This window comes from Chelmon rostratus, chromosome 4 (assembly GCF_017976325.1).
Source record: "Chelmon rostratus isolate fCheRos1 chromosome 4, fCheRos1.pri, whole genome shotgun sequence".
Lineage (NCBI taxonomy): Eukaryota > Metazoa > Chordata > Actinopteri > Chaetodontiformes > Chaetodontidae > Chelmon > Chelmon rostratus.
In genome coordinates this window covers 27039142-27057901 of record NC_055661.1, presented here as the reverse complement: position 1 = coordinate 27057901, position 18760 = coordinate 27039142, and the positions used below count along the sequence as shown (strand labels likewise).

Below are 18760 nucleotides of genomic sequence, written 5' to 3'. Positions count from 1 at the left end.
TAGAATGTAGGACACTCTGAAAGTACACCAGGAATGAAATAACAGGAAAGGCTGTAGATGACCTGATACTGAGCATGATTTTATAATAGATAAAAAAAATAAATAAATAAAATACTTCTACTTGTCAGTTGTTATTTTCATTATTTGGATATTTCCTCACAGCAGAAGTCTCCAGTAGCATTGTGCTGGCTCTCAGCCCAGCTACACTGTTAAATTCTGATTACTGGCCATGTGTGTCAAGTAGAAGCTATGTTATTATTTCAGGTGAAATTTTAACAGTTGCCTGGGGGTGGGAGAAATAAGAAAATGATACTGGTCATGGGGAAAGCGTTAGTTGTCAAGTTAGTAAATCACCCAGATCAGGACCTGAACCATCGTATGATCAATTAAATTGATAGCCTAAAGAATAATCACGCATATATTTTGGGGTATTTTATTGAATTGTATTATTGTATGTAATATTTTGCATTTGCATTGTGAATTAGTGCCTCTGCTCCTTTCCCCTGGTGAATAATGAGAGATTGTTGCATCATATTCACCAATGTGTTGCAGTCAGTTTTATAAATTTGCTTTGTTAATCCCACTACTGATAGTTTGACCTGAAAGAATAATGTAATTATGATCTTATCTGCTGCATTCAGCACTAAGGCCACGAGTATATCTGATGATATTAGAACTAGTGGAGCGTTACTGTATGTCTGGAAGGCTGGAAATGAAAGCAGTGTCCTCTTTCTCGGAGAAGATGCTGTTTTCACTCCTCCAGCCTCCAGCTGCCCTCTGCTCTGTGAGAATAGAATCAAATTTTAACATTAAAACATCAAGTTGGTCTGTCTCAAGCCCTCTGGTCTCAAACAGTAGACATATGACTTCTGTCTCCTTTCCCACGGGCAATCACAAACACCACAAGAGTCATATTTCAAAGCTGGTGTCACACCTTGGTGGATGTCATTGTGCTTGTACGGTGTGTGCGGATGTATTTGTGTGTGTGTGTTGCTGTTGCTTTTAGTAACGTCAAATGCCTCATTAGACTGCATAAGAGCTGAAATGGCTTTCTGAGTGCTTTATGTGTGCATGGGAGACTCAGCCTTTGTTGAGTTAGAAAGCATGTTCATCCATTATTCAGAGGTATTGGTAAATGGACGTGTCCTGGTAAGAGTTTATATTGCAGTTTCTCTGCAGGTGCAATCCGTATGACACATTTTAAAACCAATTAATGCCGCACAGATTGTGTGGAGAGAAAGACTGCATGGCTTATATTTGATATATACGTACTTATAAACAAATAGATCCTTTGAAATACATATAATGTTTCTGGGTTCGTTCATTTGCTGTCAGCAGTTTAACAAGACTAAGAGTCTATAACCATACTAGCAGCTCTGAAAGGCTCTTCTTTTTCAGCTGTTTTGGCTCAGAAGTGCTAAATGCTAACATCAGCAGCATTAGCTGATGCTGATGGGGATGTCGACAAATAGAAATGTTGATCGCATGTTGATGCTAGACAAAAAGTCAGGGGTTCCTTAAAGTTCTCGCATCCTGAGGAGGGCGTGAACACAGCATGTGTACCAGATTTCATGACAATCCAGCCAACAGGTGTCGAAACATCGCCAAACCCACAAATGTCAACCTCATGGTGGTGCTAGAGGAAAAGTCAGGGGATCACCAAAGTCAGTATGGTTCGTCATCTGGGAACCCTGAACTTATGTTCAAAATGTTGTGGCAGTCCAACCAGCAGTTGTTGAGATAGCTATATTTCAGTCTGGACCAAAGTGGCGGACAGACAGACAGTGCTGCCATAGAGCCCTGCTGCTAGCATGACTAAAAATGGCTGCTCTGGTCAGTTATATATGGGTAGTAACCATATCTATGATTCTGTGACAGTAAAAATTGGTGTAAATGTAATGCTTTTACTTTCCATGACCATGTCATCCAAACCAGAACACTTCACTAGCATAACAGCAGCTGTTATTTGCCGTTTACCACGTTAATTGTGTTGATCTGAAGTGTAACAACAGCGGATCTCCACCCTTTTTCTGCTTAACTCTTGTGCTTGACTGCTGCCTTTATATGGCTCTGAACGTAAAGTGGATTCTTCTTGTGAAAATGGCAGAAACAACAGCTTGATATGTCCACGACTTTACAAATCAAAGTCAGCTTATGCGCCCCTTTTGACCTGTTGCTGATGATATCAAGGTGACTCGAAGGTGAGAGCAGTGAGTTTTTCAACAGTTGGCATAGCCTGCTTTCACATGACAAGTTACATATACAGTAACATGTTAGTGGCCATTTGAGATCTTCTACCAGTCTGTGGTTGCCAGCGCCATCTTCTTCGCTGTTGTATGTTGGGGCAGCAGCATCAGAGCCAGCGACACCAACAGACTTGATAAGATCATCAAGAAGGCTGGCTCTGTACTTGGACTCAGACTTGAGTCTTTTGAGACTGTGGTGGAGAGGAGGACGCTGAATAAACTGTTATCCATCATGGACAATGATCAGCACCCTCTCCATCACACGGTGGACAGACAGCAGAGCACCTTCTCCCACAGGCTGCTACAGCGAAGGGACAGATACAGGAAATCTTTCCTGCCACATGCCATTACACTGTACAATAACAACTAAAAAAATATACAATACTTCTTATCACTACTGTTTGCTACTTTTGATATTTTAATTATTATGTATATAATTTTTTACTACTTGCTTTTTTGATATTTTATTATGTATAGTTTGGTCTTTATAGTCTTATTTCACTTCAATTTTTCACTTATTTCACTGTGTGTAATGCTGCTGCTGCACTGCAATTTCCCAGCTTGGGATAAATAAAGTATATCTATCTATCTATCTATCTATCTATCTATCTATCTATCTATCTATCTATCTATTTGATAAAGGTGGCTCTATCCTGTTTTAAACTGAAGTCTTAACATGCCTGATATACTCACACAGGTGTTTCCAATTCTGGCTGATTGAAGTTGGTGGTGGGTGGAGCTCTGCTAGAAATTAAACTTTCTGCACAGACAAGAATGCCCAGGCTACACACACACACACACACACACACACACACACACACACACACACACACACAGAGTCCCGAGGAGAGGTTAAATCAGACAAATTAAGTGGAAACACCTGTGTGGGTGTGTGGAATTTAAATGACTTATAACCTCCTTTATTAAACATGACATATGAAAACATGCTGAAAGGCCTTTCAAGTACTGATTATACTGTATGTGTGTGCTGTAACTGGCCACAAATGTTTAAAAAAACTTGACCGTATTAGCTTAAACATTAGGATATCTTTTCACCCACAAACATGGAAAAGTGTTTCTGTGTAGGTTAATCCCATACTGCAAACTAGCAGCATACAGTACATCCATGTACATTAACTAATGCTTCAACAGGATACTGTTAGCAGTAGTAGTTAGTTTGTACTTCACCTGTTTTATACTAATTGGAAATGAACCAATATGTGCACAGATGTCAGTCAAACTGTGGTTGAATGCAACTGCCAGTTAAACCTGTCAAAGACATCTTGCTGTTGCTGTCTCAGCCACCATTTTTAATTTACGAGCAGCTCCTCCGTTTCTGTTGTGCATTGCATTGTGGGACAAGAGTATGCATCAGCAGCACGCTCAAAAATCAAGCCTTGTTTTATCATGCGTCACTGACTCTTGTAAGTGCACCTAGCATGCTAGCAAGGTAAAACCGCTAATTTATAATGATGTAGGAGAGAGATAAGCTTAACAAAACCTGGCCAATGTAATGAAACATGGAGGTAGGATGTCCCAGTTTACTTACAGCCAGACAACATGCAGGCAAAGCGACTTTTTTATTCACACAACAGCAAAGCACATAGCTGCACCTTATTCTAACCAAGTTATGTGTTTGCTTTGCTCACAATTCAAGGTATGTGATGATGAAGCAGGGTCCCGCAGTCTGCCCAAGGCAGCCTCTCATCAATTGGTTGAATCCAGAGAGCTCATCAGGGCTCAATTTAGGGATTTGCCAATATGAAAAATGCACCGTCTTGATCTTTCCTCTCACTAGAGGTACAGCACATCCTGGGACACGGCGATTTTTAGATCTTTGTCATTGTTAGAAACAATAACAGCAGCTTTGGGTGAAATAAACTGTGGTGCAGAAGGCACACAGTTTTGATTGTCCGTCATGTATTGAAGTTGCATTGAAACTAGAAAGTTTTATTGCAGAAAGCCACTCTCAGGGTGGCACTTCCTGTTGATTTGTTAATGCGTGTGAAATTCTTTAACTTAGAAGGAAATTCATTCGAAGGCCATCTGCTGTTTGGCTTTCTCCTGTTGGGTTCTGTATGCCAGCTGCTGTGACTATGAATAAACAAGTACACAGATGTAAGAGTCCATATCTCTCCACTGTTCTGTATCTTCTCCAGGTCTCCTTCCTCAGCAAGGACAATCATAAATAACCACTTCTTTCTCTCTGCTCCTTCATTCATCGCTAAATATTAGATATCCGCCTCTCTCCGGCGTGCGGAGCTCTCATCCTGGTGCCGTGTGAAGGCAAGGCATGACATGCACCGTTTTATTTTTATCCATCTCCTTATGAGTGGGAGTGGGGCCCATGCAGAAAGCACTGCCATGCTCTGATTGGCTGCCAAGTCCTCAAGGGTATTCCATGATTCCCGCCGCCAAGTGACCAGCAGTGGATTTACCTGGCTGCTTGGCACACAGCTTCAGGGCTGGATGGACAACTTAGTTTGTTATTCAGTTTCATAGAGCTCAGCGAGAAGCGGTAGTTTATTATACTGTGTGTGTGTGTGTGTGTGTGTGTGTGTGCACGCTGTCTGCTCCATAGATTAACAGCAAGGGCGTTCACATTAAAGTTATGAATACTTTATTTGTAGCGTCAGCTGTAATAGCTCTTTAAATCCTTTCAAATGTAAAAATGCAAATGTTTGCAGAACATTTTTTTTAATTGGAAAGAAGCTTCACTTTGAAAAAGTTTTCCTAATTTAAAGAGTTTATTTCAGTCTCATTTGCACACATGCACTATAGAAATGTTGTGATAATGCTGAAGAGGACTAAGGTCTTGAGTGTGTGAAATTTTCTCTTTTTTTAAAGACACTCACTTTAATCAGATCCATTAAAGACAGTTTAGTTCTGATTTATCAAGTTTGTTCTACTCATGAGTTTTTCAGTCACTGATTGTTTAGGTGTAGCGCTGAGGGAATCCTTAACTAACTCATTTTATGGATGCATAGTTCACAAATGGCAGGAGGGAGGCAAATCCTAATGTGAGCCCAACTGTGTTGAGCCTTTAACACGCCGTAAAATTGCATTTTGCGATGCTTTGATGAGGACTCTGCTGACTGTGCTCAGCAGAGTCCTGGTGGTGAAAGTGCAGGTTGTGCAGCAGCAGGTGATCGGGTCTCTTCGTTAATTGGCCCTCATGTTGCTCAACTCACTCCACAAAGTCTTTGAAGCATCACACCAAGTAGAGGCTTCATTAAAACCGAGGCTATAATTGGAAACCCACCACGCAGGAATCCCCTGTCTGTGTTACTATTTATTAAGCTGCCTATAAGGTGACTACATGACTGATAGCTTTGTTATATGTCATTAACAGGGTGAGTGTGTGTGTTAGAAATTCATCAGTCCGTGTCAGACTTGTATAAACGTCTATACGACAGACGCAGTCCCTCTGTTAGGAACGAGCTCCTCGATTTGGCCGGTCGGAGTCGTTCTCCTGTTCTGAATTATGTTTGTTTGTGCCTTCATGCAAACTTCCTGCCTGCATCGGTGCCGTTTGGAGGAATGCAAAGCCTCATTCAAATGATGAAAAATATGACCATAAAGAGTTTGATTAGCAACACAACCAAATAAACAATGGAGCATAATATAATATGATAGATGTTTTTGTATTGTCGCCATGTTAATATTAACACAGCCCTAATTACGGATCTGAATAATATGAACTATTTCCAGTCAACAATTTAGCTGAGGAACATAAGTCATTAAATTGACAAAGTGACATACTCACAGGGCTAGTTAATGACCTCTGTAGCCAGGAAGCTAGCCATTATCTGGCCAGTGAGCACTATAGTCAGTCACAGTAGCTCATGGAGCTCATATTTCTCTCTCTACTGTTGTGTTTACTTCCCTCTGGCATTTTGTTCGCCATTGCACACAGTTTCATTCACAGAAAAGTCACTGAAGAGGGAAAATAAAGCTTGCTAATAGTCAGTTAGCATATTCGTTAGCTCATTAGCTTAGCTCGATCGGCAGTGGGACAGCAGGTTCAGACGGTTTATTCAAAAGACTCATTTAAACCATCTGGTCCTGTTTCCGAACCGTCTGCAAACCGTTGCTCCGTTGTAGAAAAGTTTTTACTCAAATAAAAGTGAACGGTGTAATGGTGACATCTCCGTGTCAAGGACGACTGGCTATTGATTAACAGCACAAATTCGTGTGTCAAATTCCACCAAAACTGAACTCTTCGTGGAACGGTTGAATTTTGCGTCCTTCAGCGAATCCGTTGGAATGAGATTAATTTGCCTGTGAAATTCAGCTGTTTTCAGTCCTGGTGTGTCCGGGCCTTTAGGCTCAGATAATTAACAGGGAATCTGTGTGAGAATCTGGGGCCATGACGTTTAACGGATGAGGGCATTTAACACATGTGGAAGGTCTAGTAAAGATGCCATTGAGGTGCATGGGAGAAGTGGAACGTCTTGACCTATACGAGGGACTAAAAGTCAGGATTTCTCTGTCTCTGCTGCATTGACTTTGGTTCTCTTTACAGTCTGTCTCAGTGCATTACAATCTGTGTGACCCTCAATCAGTAGAGTGACCCTTTAAACATGTTCCGTGATGGAGCAGTCAACCAAATAATGGGGCTTTTGATAACATTAGCACGTTTCCATCGCTACACTACACTGTGTGTGTATTGCAAGGACAGTATATGTCCTACAAGTCTTGTCTGCTTACATTAAACAGTCCCATCAGATGGTGCTGTCTTTTCCTACGCTAGCGTGCGGACTTCATGTAGCGACGCGTCCAAACGTAAGATGATGTCGTCAAGTTCGCATACAGTGTTGCACGAGGGTGTTAAAGATTTAACCGCCTTATGTAACCTCATGAATTCACCCTCTCTAACCCCGACTGCAGCGACGTAACAGAAAGGAATAACTCTAAAAATCACATACAAACAGTCGAATGTCCCGTCCCTCCACAGTCCAGACAGCCCCTAATTAAGGTAACACAAAACGAGTACATTAGCATATTCATTTTGAGGTCCCCTTTAAGTCCAGGAGCAGATCAGGACTTCAATGAGCTATTCTTAAAACAAGCCCACAGAGTCTTTATTAACAGGCGCAGGTTCGCTCGGCTGGTGAGAGCCACACGGAGGCGGTTCGGGTGAATCAGGCTGCTGTTGTCAGGAGACATGTCGTGAATGGTGGACAGCTTTCTCCTGTCACGAAGGCGGCCGCTTGCACTACGCTGATTCATTTGGAGTGTGACAGTAATCAATAGGTGCCTGACGCTAAAGGAAAAGCTACATTGAATAGCCTAAATGTCAAGATGAGACATTTGCACAGACGACCTGGAATCTGTGGGTGAATTCATCAAACACAAAGCTGTAGCGTCATCGCTTTCACGCTGAAGGGAAGCTGTACCATCCTGTATGTCATGTGTTTTAATACCAACCTACCCTCATCATATTTGCACTCGCTGGGTGGGTTATGTGTACAGTTTCATTAAAAGATGACAGTCAGTTTTAACGCTTGTTCCGCATTACATGATTAGTTTTGCTTTAGCTCTGTTGTTGGCCTGTAGCCAGGCAGTTTAAATTATAGCTTCTTGTAGTTCAACGTTGTCCTTCCTTTTTGAATTTAATAAGCTGCAGTTTTCTCTGTAAACCCACTGCCCTGTGAGAACACACCTCCGTTACGACCTGAATGAAAAGAGCTTCATGCCGTTATCTCTGCCTTTGCTTTGGATTTTTACTTTTATGTCGACTGGAGCTACTAATCATTTGAATCCCATCATAATCTTGAAAATAGTGTTCAGCATTAATCGCAAAGAGGATGAAAAGCTTATGAGGGGGAAATGTTCAGAAATGCAGAGCTAATTCTGAAATGTAATCAAAAATCTGCCTTGTTAATCATTCCTTTTTAGCCTAACAGAAAATTTACTAAATTATTGCAGCCACGAGCGTAACTAAGCTTCCTGCTTCCACCCCAGTAATTAATTTCACACAAACAGACCTGCAGTTATATCTGAAGATACTGGCAAAAATTGAATACCACACTCAGTTCAGCCTTTTGAGTTTACAAGAATACTGCAGGTTGGACACGAGAACGTTTCCCTGTGGTGCTTGTGTGTGTAATCCCAGTGATGTAATCCAATGTGCATCATTGTGCTGTTTTATATATACATCCAAGCAAAATCAAAGTGTGCTCCTGTCTGTGCAAGGTGTCTCTTCAGATTTCGTTCATGCTCGTCTCTCCCACATACCACTTGAGTGAGAGGAAGAACTAAGGCCGTGCTGTCTGTCCCTGAGTCCTGAAGCTTTCAGCGGCGACTGAGTGCACAGAGTGCTGTCTCATGTTGCTCAGTGGTCGAGGAGGATGAGTCAGCAGTGAGGACTCTCCATCCTAATGTTCTGCTCTCTCAGAAGCGCTGATGTGAAGGCATGCTGTCTGAACAAGTTTGAAATCGTAGCTAAAGCACATACTGTAAAGTCAATATTGTGTTTATAATATGTAGGGCTGCAGCTATTGATCATATCATTATTAATTAATGTCAAAAAGTGATAAGAAATGCCCATTTCAGTTCATCTCTTTTTCTGTAACCACACATTTTAAATGTCATACAGCACAGCTGCTGTCATTAACCTGCACTTTATGTTGATTTTGTCAGACGACGTCCCGACCGTGAAATAATGAGTTGGTTCAGCTGGGCTGTCTGTCCCACTCCTCACCAGATGTTGGCTGTGATGCTGTTTTGTTCTATGCTCACTGAAAAGAGGGTGAAGAAGAAGACATTTAGCTGTTTTTGTAGACATATTATATGCCTTCTAGAACGTACACATACACAAGTCTGCTTTGTTGATGGATTAGATTAAATTGACTGAATGTAGGCCAAAGACACACTGCACAAATGGAAAGCAAATATTCTTATGTTTGAATTAAAGATATCATTTTATGTATTAAAGATGTCAAAATTAAGAGTTTTTATTATAGACTAAACTATAACTAATATCAGCATTTGTGGGAGATGCTGCAAGAAAAGTCCTGCCACTAACTCTAACAATAAATGAAAGAAGGTTGGATGAATTTCGCCAAATCCAGTGGAGAACAGGACAGAGCTGCTAATGTAAGCAGACATTGTCATATAGTGTTCAGTAGGACCTCAGTGGTTTTGTCAATCCTGAATGGGAGTTTATCTAACGCAACCTGTAACCCCATGTGGGTAGCTTAGGCTATGCTAACTCTTAGCCATGGAAATATTTCTAGGTCACTGTATGTAACTAATTATCCAGCCATACGAGGGTTAGCCGCTTACATTAGAGCATGTGAACACACTTTTGAACCCATGTGTTTTTGAGTGCTGCTTTTACTGCAGCTCCGTGCACACGGGATCAGAGGTTACTAAAAGAGTCATGATGGAATTTGAATTCCAAATAGACCAGGACTGAGTTCGTAGTACATGTTAAATTAGCTGCTATCCATCTAAAGTAGGACAGCTCCGGAGCTAAGCAAGCTAGATGATGTGTTTATAAATTAGCATGAGATCATTAGCATAATCAGTATCTGCGCATTAGATCCTGCCTTGCAGATATGGAAACCAAGTGAGGGCGCAGACACGTGTAATTAGTCTGCCTGATTAAAACTCTTTCTGTAAACAATTGGAAGTGGGTGCCCATTTGATGAACTGTGAATTCAAGTCAGATTATGTTTACTGAGTGACTCGGTTACAGTAGATTTCTTTCTCATGCATCGTGAATTGAAACTTCCCAAATATTTAATAACAACAAAGCTGGAATGGCAGCTGCACAGAAAGATGTTGCTTGTTGCACGGGGGTGTATGTGGATGAGTAGATTTTGGTCTATTAGTCAAAAGTCAATAAGATGAAATGTCAGTAAACTGCATGGTAGTCAGCACCATCCAGAGGCGGGTCAGTGTTTACTGGCAGATTAACTGTAGCACTCCAGATCTGTTGCACTGGATGTAAGATACCAGCTCTCAGCCAACCGTCTGCACTGCTGCTAAATGGATATAAGAAGAGGATGTGATTGATTCCTGCCGGCTTCCCCATTTGCTGTGCTCCAGTCCCCTTCATTAGTAAAACCACTGAGGATAAAAAAATCTGAAAACCATATACGCCATCTATCACTGTGTCGATCATGTCTCACCAGCCTTCTTCTCTATAAGCGATTATTTCTGGTGCCTCATGCCTTATGATCCCAAAGTGATGAATTCATTATTGAACTGATATGAAATTAGTTGGCTTGTGTTCCAGTCGTTCGTCAGTCACATACCGTAACACGCCTCCATAATGATTCCTGGCAGTTTAGTTAAGTATCATTTCCCCCCTCAGCAAACTATCGGCTCTAATAGTTGAGTACATTCAGGTACGCAGTGAAGGTTCGAACAGACAGTTTGCAAAATACGATGCACACCGCACTGCCTTTTTGTTAAAGCCTACAATTTAAAAATGTAGTGTTGCTAGGCAACCACTGCATCACCGTATCACCTTTCCTTAGCCTAACTGTGTTTGCTGTGAAGAAAACTCCCAAATCTGTACCTTTTAAACAACATCTAGAAATAGACAGGCGGAGGCACTGACTGAGGGTGAGAGGCTGCTCCCAACGCTGGACACAAGGAATCAGAGAGTCCTTCTTCTTCTTCTTCTTCTTCTTCTTCTTCTTCTTCCCCCCTTTCTTAAATATTTGTCCCTGAGATATTTTCAGTTCTGTCTGCATTCAACCTCTAACGACACAGGATACAAGGGATGTTAAGGTGCTAAACATTGAACCTTAAAGTTAGAAAGTAGTTCAGGATAGATTTTGTGCAGCTTGCCTTGCGAGTCATCGAAAGTGAGATAATATTAGTTTAACACAAACTATGTTAACTACTAGTACAGTTAAATGAATGAAAACGAGCTTCGTTCTAATTTGCCTCCTGGCTTGTTGTTTTGTGTTTATACCAGAAATTATTCCCAAGCAACTCTAAACTTTGTCGACACCATCACAGAAGCCCCGCCTCTCAATTCATCTGATTGGACAATGGAAAAAGAAGTGTTTCATCTTGATATAGATGTTACTGCCAATGATGGTTAAAATAAAAGCTAGAATATGCTTTTCTATCTGTGATCACCTGCGTAAATAATTGGACTGTGCGGTCCAGAGACTGTAGAGTTTGCAACAGATTGTTGAGTCCTGTCACTAATTGCACTGTGGCAGTTAAAAAACCTTTTCCAATGTGATAAGGTACAATATAGTAATTAGGTTTTTTTGTATTTAATGCACAAAAATTCAGCCGATCTGCTTCATCAGTACAGTGTCAGTGTGGTTTGAACCATCTCAAATTGCTTCAATTGCTGCTACAATGTGATCTGTGTTGTTGAACCCCATCACTCCAAGTAATAAGATGATTGAGAAAATAGGTTTTCAGGGGCTTTAAAAACAACCAGCTTTCATTTTAGTACACTTAATTAATCAGTGTGTTTTTCAGATGATAGACAGCTGTAAATGTGAGCAAAACCTGTTGAGGCCCTCGGATAACAGTCTTTTCCCTCTGGTTTCCATTGGTTCTGAACTCATCAACCTGCTCTCCCCGTTACATATATTGTACGGGAAATGTTGTGTTTTGGGAGTGCACATAATGCCAACAGCAGCAGCAGCACTGTAATTACATCTGGACCTGATGCCACTGCTGACCTCCAGGTCACCCCCGCACTCAGTAATGAGCTCCCTGGGCAGCAGTGACAGCCCTGGCAGAAACCATAACTTCACGCTGTTATGTTTATTGACTGCCTGAATAGAGGAAGATAAAGCCTCTTGTCCCTCGTTTAATGCATTCTGTCTTCTTCTTCTCTTGCAGTTGGAAAGACGTCTCTGATCACACGGTTCATGTATGACAGCTTTGACAACACATATCAGGTAGGTGCTGCGGCAGCACTGCGAGTGAATACTTTGCCTCTAATGATCAGCTTTGTCTCTATCGATTCAGTCACACTGTGCTGTCTGTCTTTCCTCCGATAGTCAAGCATACAGTCGTACATAAATCAAATAGTCACCAGAAATAACTGTTTTTCTGTGTGTAAAACGAGGACTTTTATAGCCGACATGGTTGTTAAAACAGACACCTTTGAACTGAACAGCATCCAGTACACCAGTGCCCTCAGGCGATCAGTATTTCTAACCCTGTTCTCCAAAGCAGCCTAATCTCCGTCGTCATCTTAAAAACAGAATATTGCTTATGCAGCCGCAGCTCTTTTTCAGGTCTCTGCAAGCATCTGCAGGCACGCAGAGGACCCTTAAATAAAACCTGCAGTATTATTGCTTTATAAGCAAGAACTATCTACTTATATAGTTATAAAAAAAGAAATTAAAAACAAATCTCACAAAGCTGTTCCACCCTCCATCTCATATAGTCTCATATAGAGCGTGTGTGTGTGTGTGTGTGTGTGTGTGTGTGTTTGTGTGTGTCTTTTAGCTTGCTCAGGCTCTTTATTGAGGGAATATACATTGATATGAGCCTGTGCAATGTGTGAAAAAGCATAAACAGATTAGCGGAAGAAACGCTGAAATACCATGAGTATATGAGGAAACTGAGCATGAAGAAAAGTTAAGAACCAACTTTTGTTTTTCTAAACTTCGAGTAAGAAATGCAGCATGATTTGTCACTGAATATTATTCATCATGTGCTGATGATGTTATAACACGGTATAACGGTATAACACTCAGTGCAACTACTTTATGTCTTGTTTTGCCTGGCAGACGGAAGAATCTCTGTCATGCAGTCAAACTGTAGGCTGCAGCTGTCGTTTTTTTAAGCTAAATTGCAAAGGAAGATCACCACCAATACTGAAAACTCTACCTGCCTGGCCGTGCATAGTGTGGTGAAAACACATTGTATTTGGGTTGATGGATGGATGTAGAGCTGCAACAATTATTCTCACCGTTTTTCAAAGAAAAAGTCACAAATTTGCTGATTCCAGCTTCCCAAATGTGACGATTTGCTGTTTTTCTTTGTCATTAATTGAATCTCTTAAGGATTTTAGACTTTTGGTTGGTACAACATTGCAGGTTGGACCAGAACCCTCCTTGTCTGACTATACAGTGTCTCCATTTTAATTTGAAGACTTCTTTCTTTCATTTAAACACATCTGTGAGTTGGAAAAGACATTTCCATCAGGTATAAAATTGGCCAGCAGGCTTCCTGTCAGGCCAGTGGAGTTAATAATGTTCTGCAGCCTCCTGGTCCTTTTAAAGCTCGAGACGCCCGGCTTCCTTTAAATCAGCCACCTCTAAAGATTGCCTTAGTTCTTGATGTAAGCCTGCGTCCTTTTTCCTCACCTCTTCAATCTAACTGGACTTTCTTGTGTTGGTCAGCATGAACATCTATAATTAAAACTTGAACACTATCACCAGAAAGTTATTAATGGAATAGTTAACATTTGGGAAATGTATGCGCTTTCTAGTGGAGAGTCAGATAAGACTGATACCACTCTCGGATTTGTCCATTCAGTATGAGGTTACCCCCTCGCAGCTGGTTATCTTAGCACAGCATAAAAGACTGGAAGCAGGGAGAAACAGCGAACCTGCATCTGGCTTTGTTTTTTGTGCGGATTAGACAAACAAGATGCAGGAAGTAAAGATGTCCCTGTCTGCTAGCACATCTGGAGCTAATTGATTAGCATGTTGTACCTGGTTTGGGTAATTTGCACAAAAACCAGCATGAAAACATCCCAGACTGGCTGGGAGTAATTGCTGGGCAGCCAGTGGTGACTCCCGGTCAGTTTCCAATCAAAATTAGGTATAAGGTGTTAATTAGTCAGAGACAGGCTAGCAGTTTCCCTCTGTTTCTATTCTTGGTGCTAAGCTAAGTTAACCAGCTGTTGCTTCTAGCTATTTATTTAACAGACAGATATGAGAGTGATATTGATCTTCTCATCTAACGCTCTGCCAAATGGCAAATAAACACATTTCTCAAAATGTTGAACTTTTACTTTGAAGGCCTGCACAGCATGGAGAGCACAACATCAACATCAAAACATCAGTTAGCTTTTATTACATTATCAGTGTTGTTGCACAGGCTTGTCTTTATTGGCTTCACTGCATCCTGCTCACCCCCCTGAAAAGGAAAAAAAAAAACATGCCTATTCTCCAGCTTTCACACAAGGACTGTTCTGTGCTGTAATGAGATTTGGATGGCTCATTGTGTGTGGATTAAATTGTCTGTTAGCTCTGTGATGTTGTGCTCTCACAGCTGCTGTTGTATCCTCTTATATTTCTACATTCGTAAGTCATGAAAGACTACAGAGCCAGACATTACACACTGCCTGTTAGGGCTCATGTCTTTGTGTTGTTAAAAAATGCTGTGGAATGGTCTTATATTTGGGCAGAGTCGGCTGTGCACTGCTTTTTATGCAACATCTTACCTTATCAGCTTCTCAGTGGTGGGAAAATAAATTAATCCGTTCATTGACTCTTGTTAAAAAGGGGGCGTTTTTGCTGGGTGGTTAGCTGATAGAATTGAGAGATGTCTCTGTAGTCCGTAGGTAGTATTTCTGGACCCAAATCGTCCTGTAGCACAGTGAAGTTAGGAAACGAAAAGTTGCTTTTCTGACTGTGAGGTGTGCCTCGCTGGGTGGCCTCAGGAGGATTGAGGGGTGTGGAAGTACAGTTTAAGTTAGTGATTTGTTCAGTTTATCAACAGTAGCAGCCGTGGCTGTGACACTGGCAGGGAAGATCCTTAAAAACCCTCACTGATTGCTGCAGATATCATACACGTATTTATATACACTTCCCAAGGATACCATTAGGTCCATCATGGATAAACGTCAATAAATCCTCATGTCTGAATGTCCATGGTCACGTTGCAAACAGGAAGTGCTAATAGCTAATTTGGCATGCTTTTAGTGGTAACAATTAGCCAAAATATAAATAAATATAGGCCATAAATACAACTTGTACCCACAGCATAACTCACTGAATCCATGAATCCACTCAACTTCCTGTTTACTGTGTAGCCCCAAATTATTATAGGAACTGTTGTTTCAAAAGTAAGAGCATGATTGTTCCCCAACAGGAGTAAGGCAAAGGTTAATACTGGAACTGACAAAATCTATTGTTATTATTTTTTGTGTGAATTTTGTCTTGGGGGGCTCAGAGGCAGACTTTGAAAACACCTGCCCTATTTCAAGTCAGCTTTATTGAATATGTTTTCACAGTAATATCTACATAAATAAGGCTTATAATACATGGACAGGTGGCATTCTCCGGCGCTGAAAGATGAAGCCAAAAACTGCAGTTCCTCAAATGAGCTCGGCTCCAAAAAAATGAGTCAATCACCTTAGACCCTAACAAAATGCAGCCAGGTACAAAACGGTTTTGGTCTCGATGGCTAATTTCCCCGTTCATGACAGCTGTACGACAACTCACTTGTTTAAATTAAGGCTTAAAGTTATGGAAAATCATCCACCTCTTTGCTCCTTTTTTTGGATTAGACAGGCACCTACAAGATGGCGACATCCTGAGTCACTGTCACTGAGCTTCACAATGACTCTTCAGGAACCTATGGGGAGACTATGTGCATGAATAGTAAATGCAACATGATCATTTCCTGCATTATTTTTGGAGAGAGTAGCACACTCTTAAGTAGTAGTAGTGAATGTGGCCGTCTATTGCCGCCTGCAGTCTTTGTTGCACCAATGCCACTGCTGTAACTCCCATCCTGAATGCAGCTAAAATCTGACTTTAAAATCCAAAGTCAGCAGCAAGTGCAGTTATTCTGAAGAGCAGGAGGGAATGTGGTTTCCGAGACAAATGGCCTTATGTACCGGCCTCGTTGTGATGAGTCCTGAAGGGACAGGGAGCTCTCCTCACTCTCGCTTTTTCAGCCATGTCCTCCCGTTGTAACTGTGCAGCCAGCTGCAGGACAGATAGCATCTGCTTATTTAATAATCTCTCTATATGCTGTTTAATGCCACTCTCTGCCCCACACTGTTGTAATGGCCTGTGCGTCAAATGGTAACAGCAGCCAGGTAGGAATATGGAAATCATTTGGTTATTTTATTTGTGTGTGAAGGGAAGCGATTTGAATCCACCGTTTCCACCCCGCGTCCACAAAGCTGCCTCTTCATTCCTTCTCATTTTCTTTTCTTTTTTTTCCAGATAGTGGGTTAATGATTTTGTTATGGGTGCCATAACCTCTGCTTTGTAGCCATAGATCAAAGCTCAGTCTCTCCTACAGTAAGTGTGTGTGTGTGTGTGTGTGTGTGTGTGTGTGCATGCTGCACCCTCTCCCCTCGTGCCTTAATGCCTCTTCTTTTTCCTCCCTGGCTCAGTGACAGGTTACGGCTGTAAATGATTTTGCAGTTTTTTCCAGTTCATCTCCCGAGACCTTTGAGTATTAATTAAAATGCTGCATGCATTAGCCCGGTTTGAGTGTTTATGCTGCTGCACAGAGGGGAGGCTGGAGTTGCCCAGCGAGGGTGGAAAGATGCTAAGAATGTGAGCCTGCAGGAGACATCCGTCCTGATGAGAAGGTTTATGAACTCACGCTTTTGCAGGCCTACATACTGAATCACCGCGTGTTTTTGTTTTCGTGTACGTAAAGCTCTCGGATTCGAGCAGATCCGGTTCAACCGTTTGAAGGAAGAGCAGCAGTGTATTTAGAGACCGAGGGGCCATCGGAAAGATGAAACCGAGTGTGGTTGGTAGCGGCTTTAGTCAGCGGGAGGATGACTAAGGCCAGATTTGCTGCCTCTAAAGCAGCAGACTCCCATCAAGCAGCCACCCAGCCGAGAGAGACAGAGGCAGGCGTCCTCACTGCCTGGCAGCACATGCTAAAGGGCTCGGAGCCCTCCAGAGGCTGAATGCTTTTGTCAGCTGTGGTGGAGCTGTCAGTCAGGCCTGGCCACCAGGCTGTGACTGCATCTGTCTGCTCTGCCAAATACTCCGCTATTTAGTGTAGCATCTGGTGAATCAGATTTATTGGACATTTCAAAAATATATAAAATGTCACACTTTGTGAATTTGAAGCAGACAGTAAAGGTGTGAAATGCGACTTAATACTATTGTGGTCCTCTTTCTCTAGTGTGATTATTTAAAAAATGGTTTATTTTTCAGTTTTCCACATGATCTGATATGTATTACCCCGTTTGAGTAAACAGCATAGAACTAAAACAGTGAATAGATTAGTCAAGAATTGTTTCTAGCAAAACATTTGTTGGCTCCTGTTTCTTGAGGATCTGCTCCTTTTCTTTGTCTTACGTGATAATAAATTGAATACGTTTGATTTTTAGACAAGACAAGCACTTTGTGACAATCTATTTTTATTTAGACAAAACAGTTCATCTACAGTTTGAGAACATTTTTGATGAGTAATCGTTAATTTCAGCCCTAAAATATGATATTTGTCAGCAGTTTGAAAATAATATACATCCAATGTTAGAGTCAATGTATCTCAACTTATTTTAAGATACTTTTCTGTCCCCTGTAGAGCTGAAACAGTCAATCAATAGATTAATCAATCAAGAGAAAATTACTCTGTGACAAGTTTGATAATTGATTAATTGTTTAGTTGATTAAATAGTCAGAAATAGCAAACGCTCTGCGGGCTCAGCCTCTCAGATGTGAGCATGTGCTGCTTTGCTCTGCGTTATATCACAAAATACAACAGTTGAATTATTAACAAATGGAACTGTTGCTCTGATAAAACAAACAGATTGAAGATGTCACCCTCAGGAAACTGTTTTTTCTTTAAGACTAAATGATGAATCGAAAAAACAACTGATAGATAATCGATCACGAAGAAGATATGAAAGCAATTGTTAGCTGCAGCCCTAATCCTCTGTTATCTCTTCCAACTGTGTTTCAGCCAGAGAGTGACGCATTTTTCCCTTTGCTGCTGCAACAGAACCCAGTCTGCCATCAGGGTTGGGAGATTGGTTTCATTTTAAATTAATGCTGTTGTGGGTTACAGATCTACCCATAATGCTTTGTGACACAAGTAAAACGAGTTAAATAGACTAGACTACTGGCACTGCTCATTACTGTGGTTACAAATGTAGCACGCTATAATTGTTATGTTCTGCATGTAATTAAAACCTCAGCCCGCTGTCCGACAGAGAAGCCGTGATCATAAACTGATCTGTTCCCTCTTGTGCTTCAGATTAATCAGATTTTGTGTGTTCGCATGCTGCTGTCAAATACGACGCTGTGAGCAAATGCCAGTATGCTCACTGTGACTCAAGGTCTGTTGGTTTAAGAGCGTCCCTGCCAGATGGAGGACCTTGAAAGTCCTGGTGGGAGCAGAGTGGTGGAAGAGGTATTCAGGCTCTCTACTTACATAAAAGCAAAAATACCACAATGGAAAAAATATCCCAAGTTCAGAATCCTGCATTAGTTCGAGTTACATGCAGTGATATATGAAATATTTTATTTTTCCAGCTATTCCGACTTTTCACATCAGTCATTCTGGTATTTACCGTATATTTACCATTAATTAGCTGCTTATTAGCATGCATTTTAGTAGCATATTGGCTCTTTATTAGT

At 41.3% G+C, this 18760-nt stretch overlaps 1 protein-coding gene across 1 annotated transcript in view; it reads left to right on the top strand.

Annotated features, from left to right (window-relative positions):
- Positions 1-18760, top strand: part of rab6ba (RAB6B, member RAS oncogene family a) — a 51486-nt gene that overhangs the window by 10491 nt on the left and 22235 nt on the right. The window contains exon 2 of the mRNA XM_041934889.1: positions 12078-12136. Coding sequence (XP_041790823.1) covers positions 12078-12136 — 59 coding nt within the window. The remainder of the gene's footprint in view (positions 1-12077; positions 12137-18760) is intronic.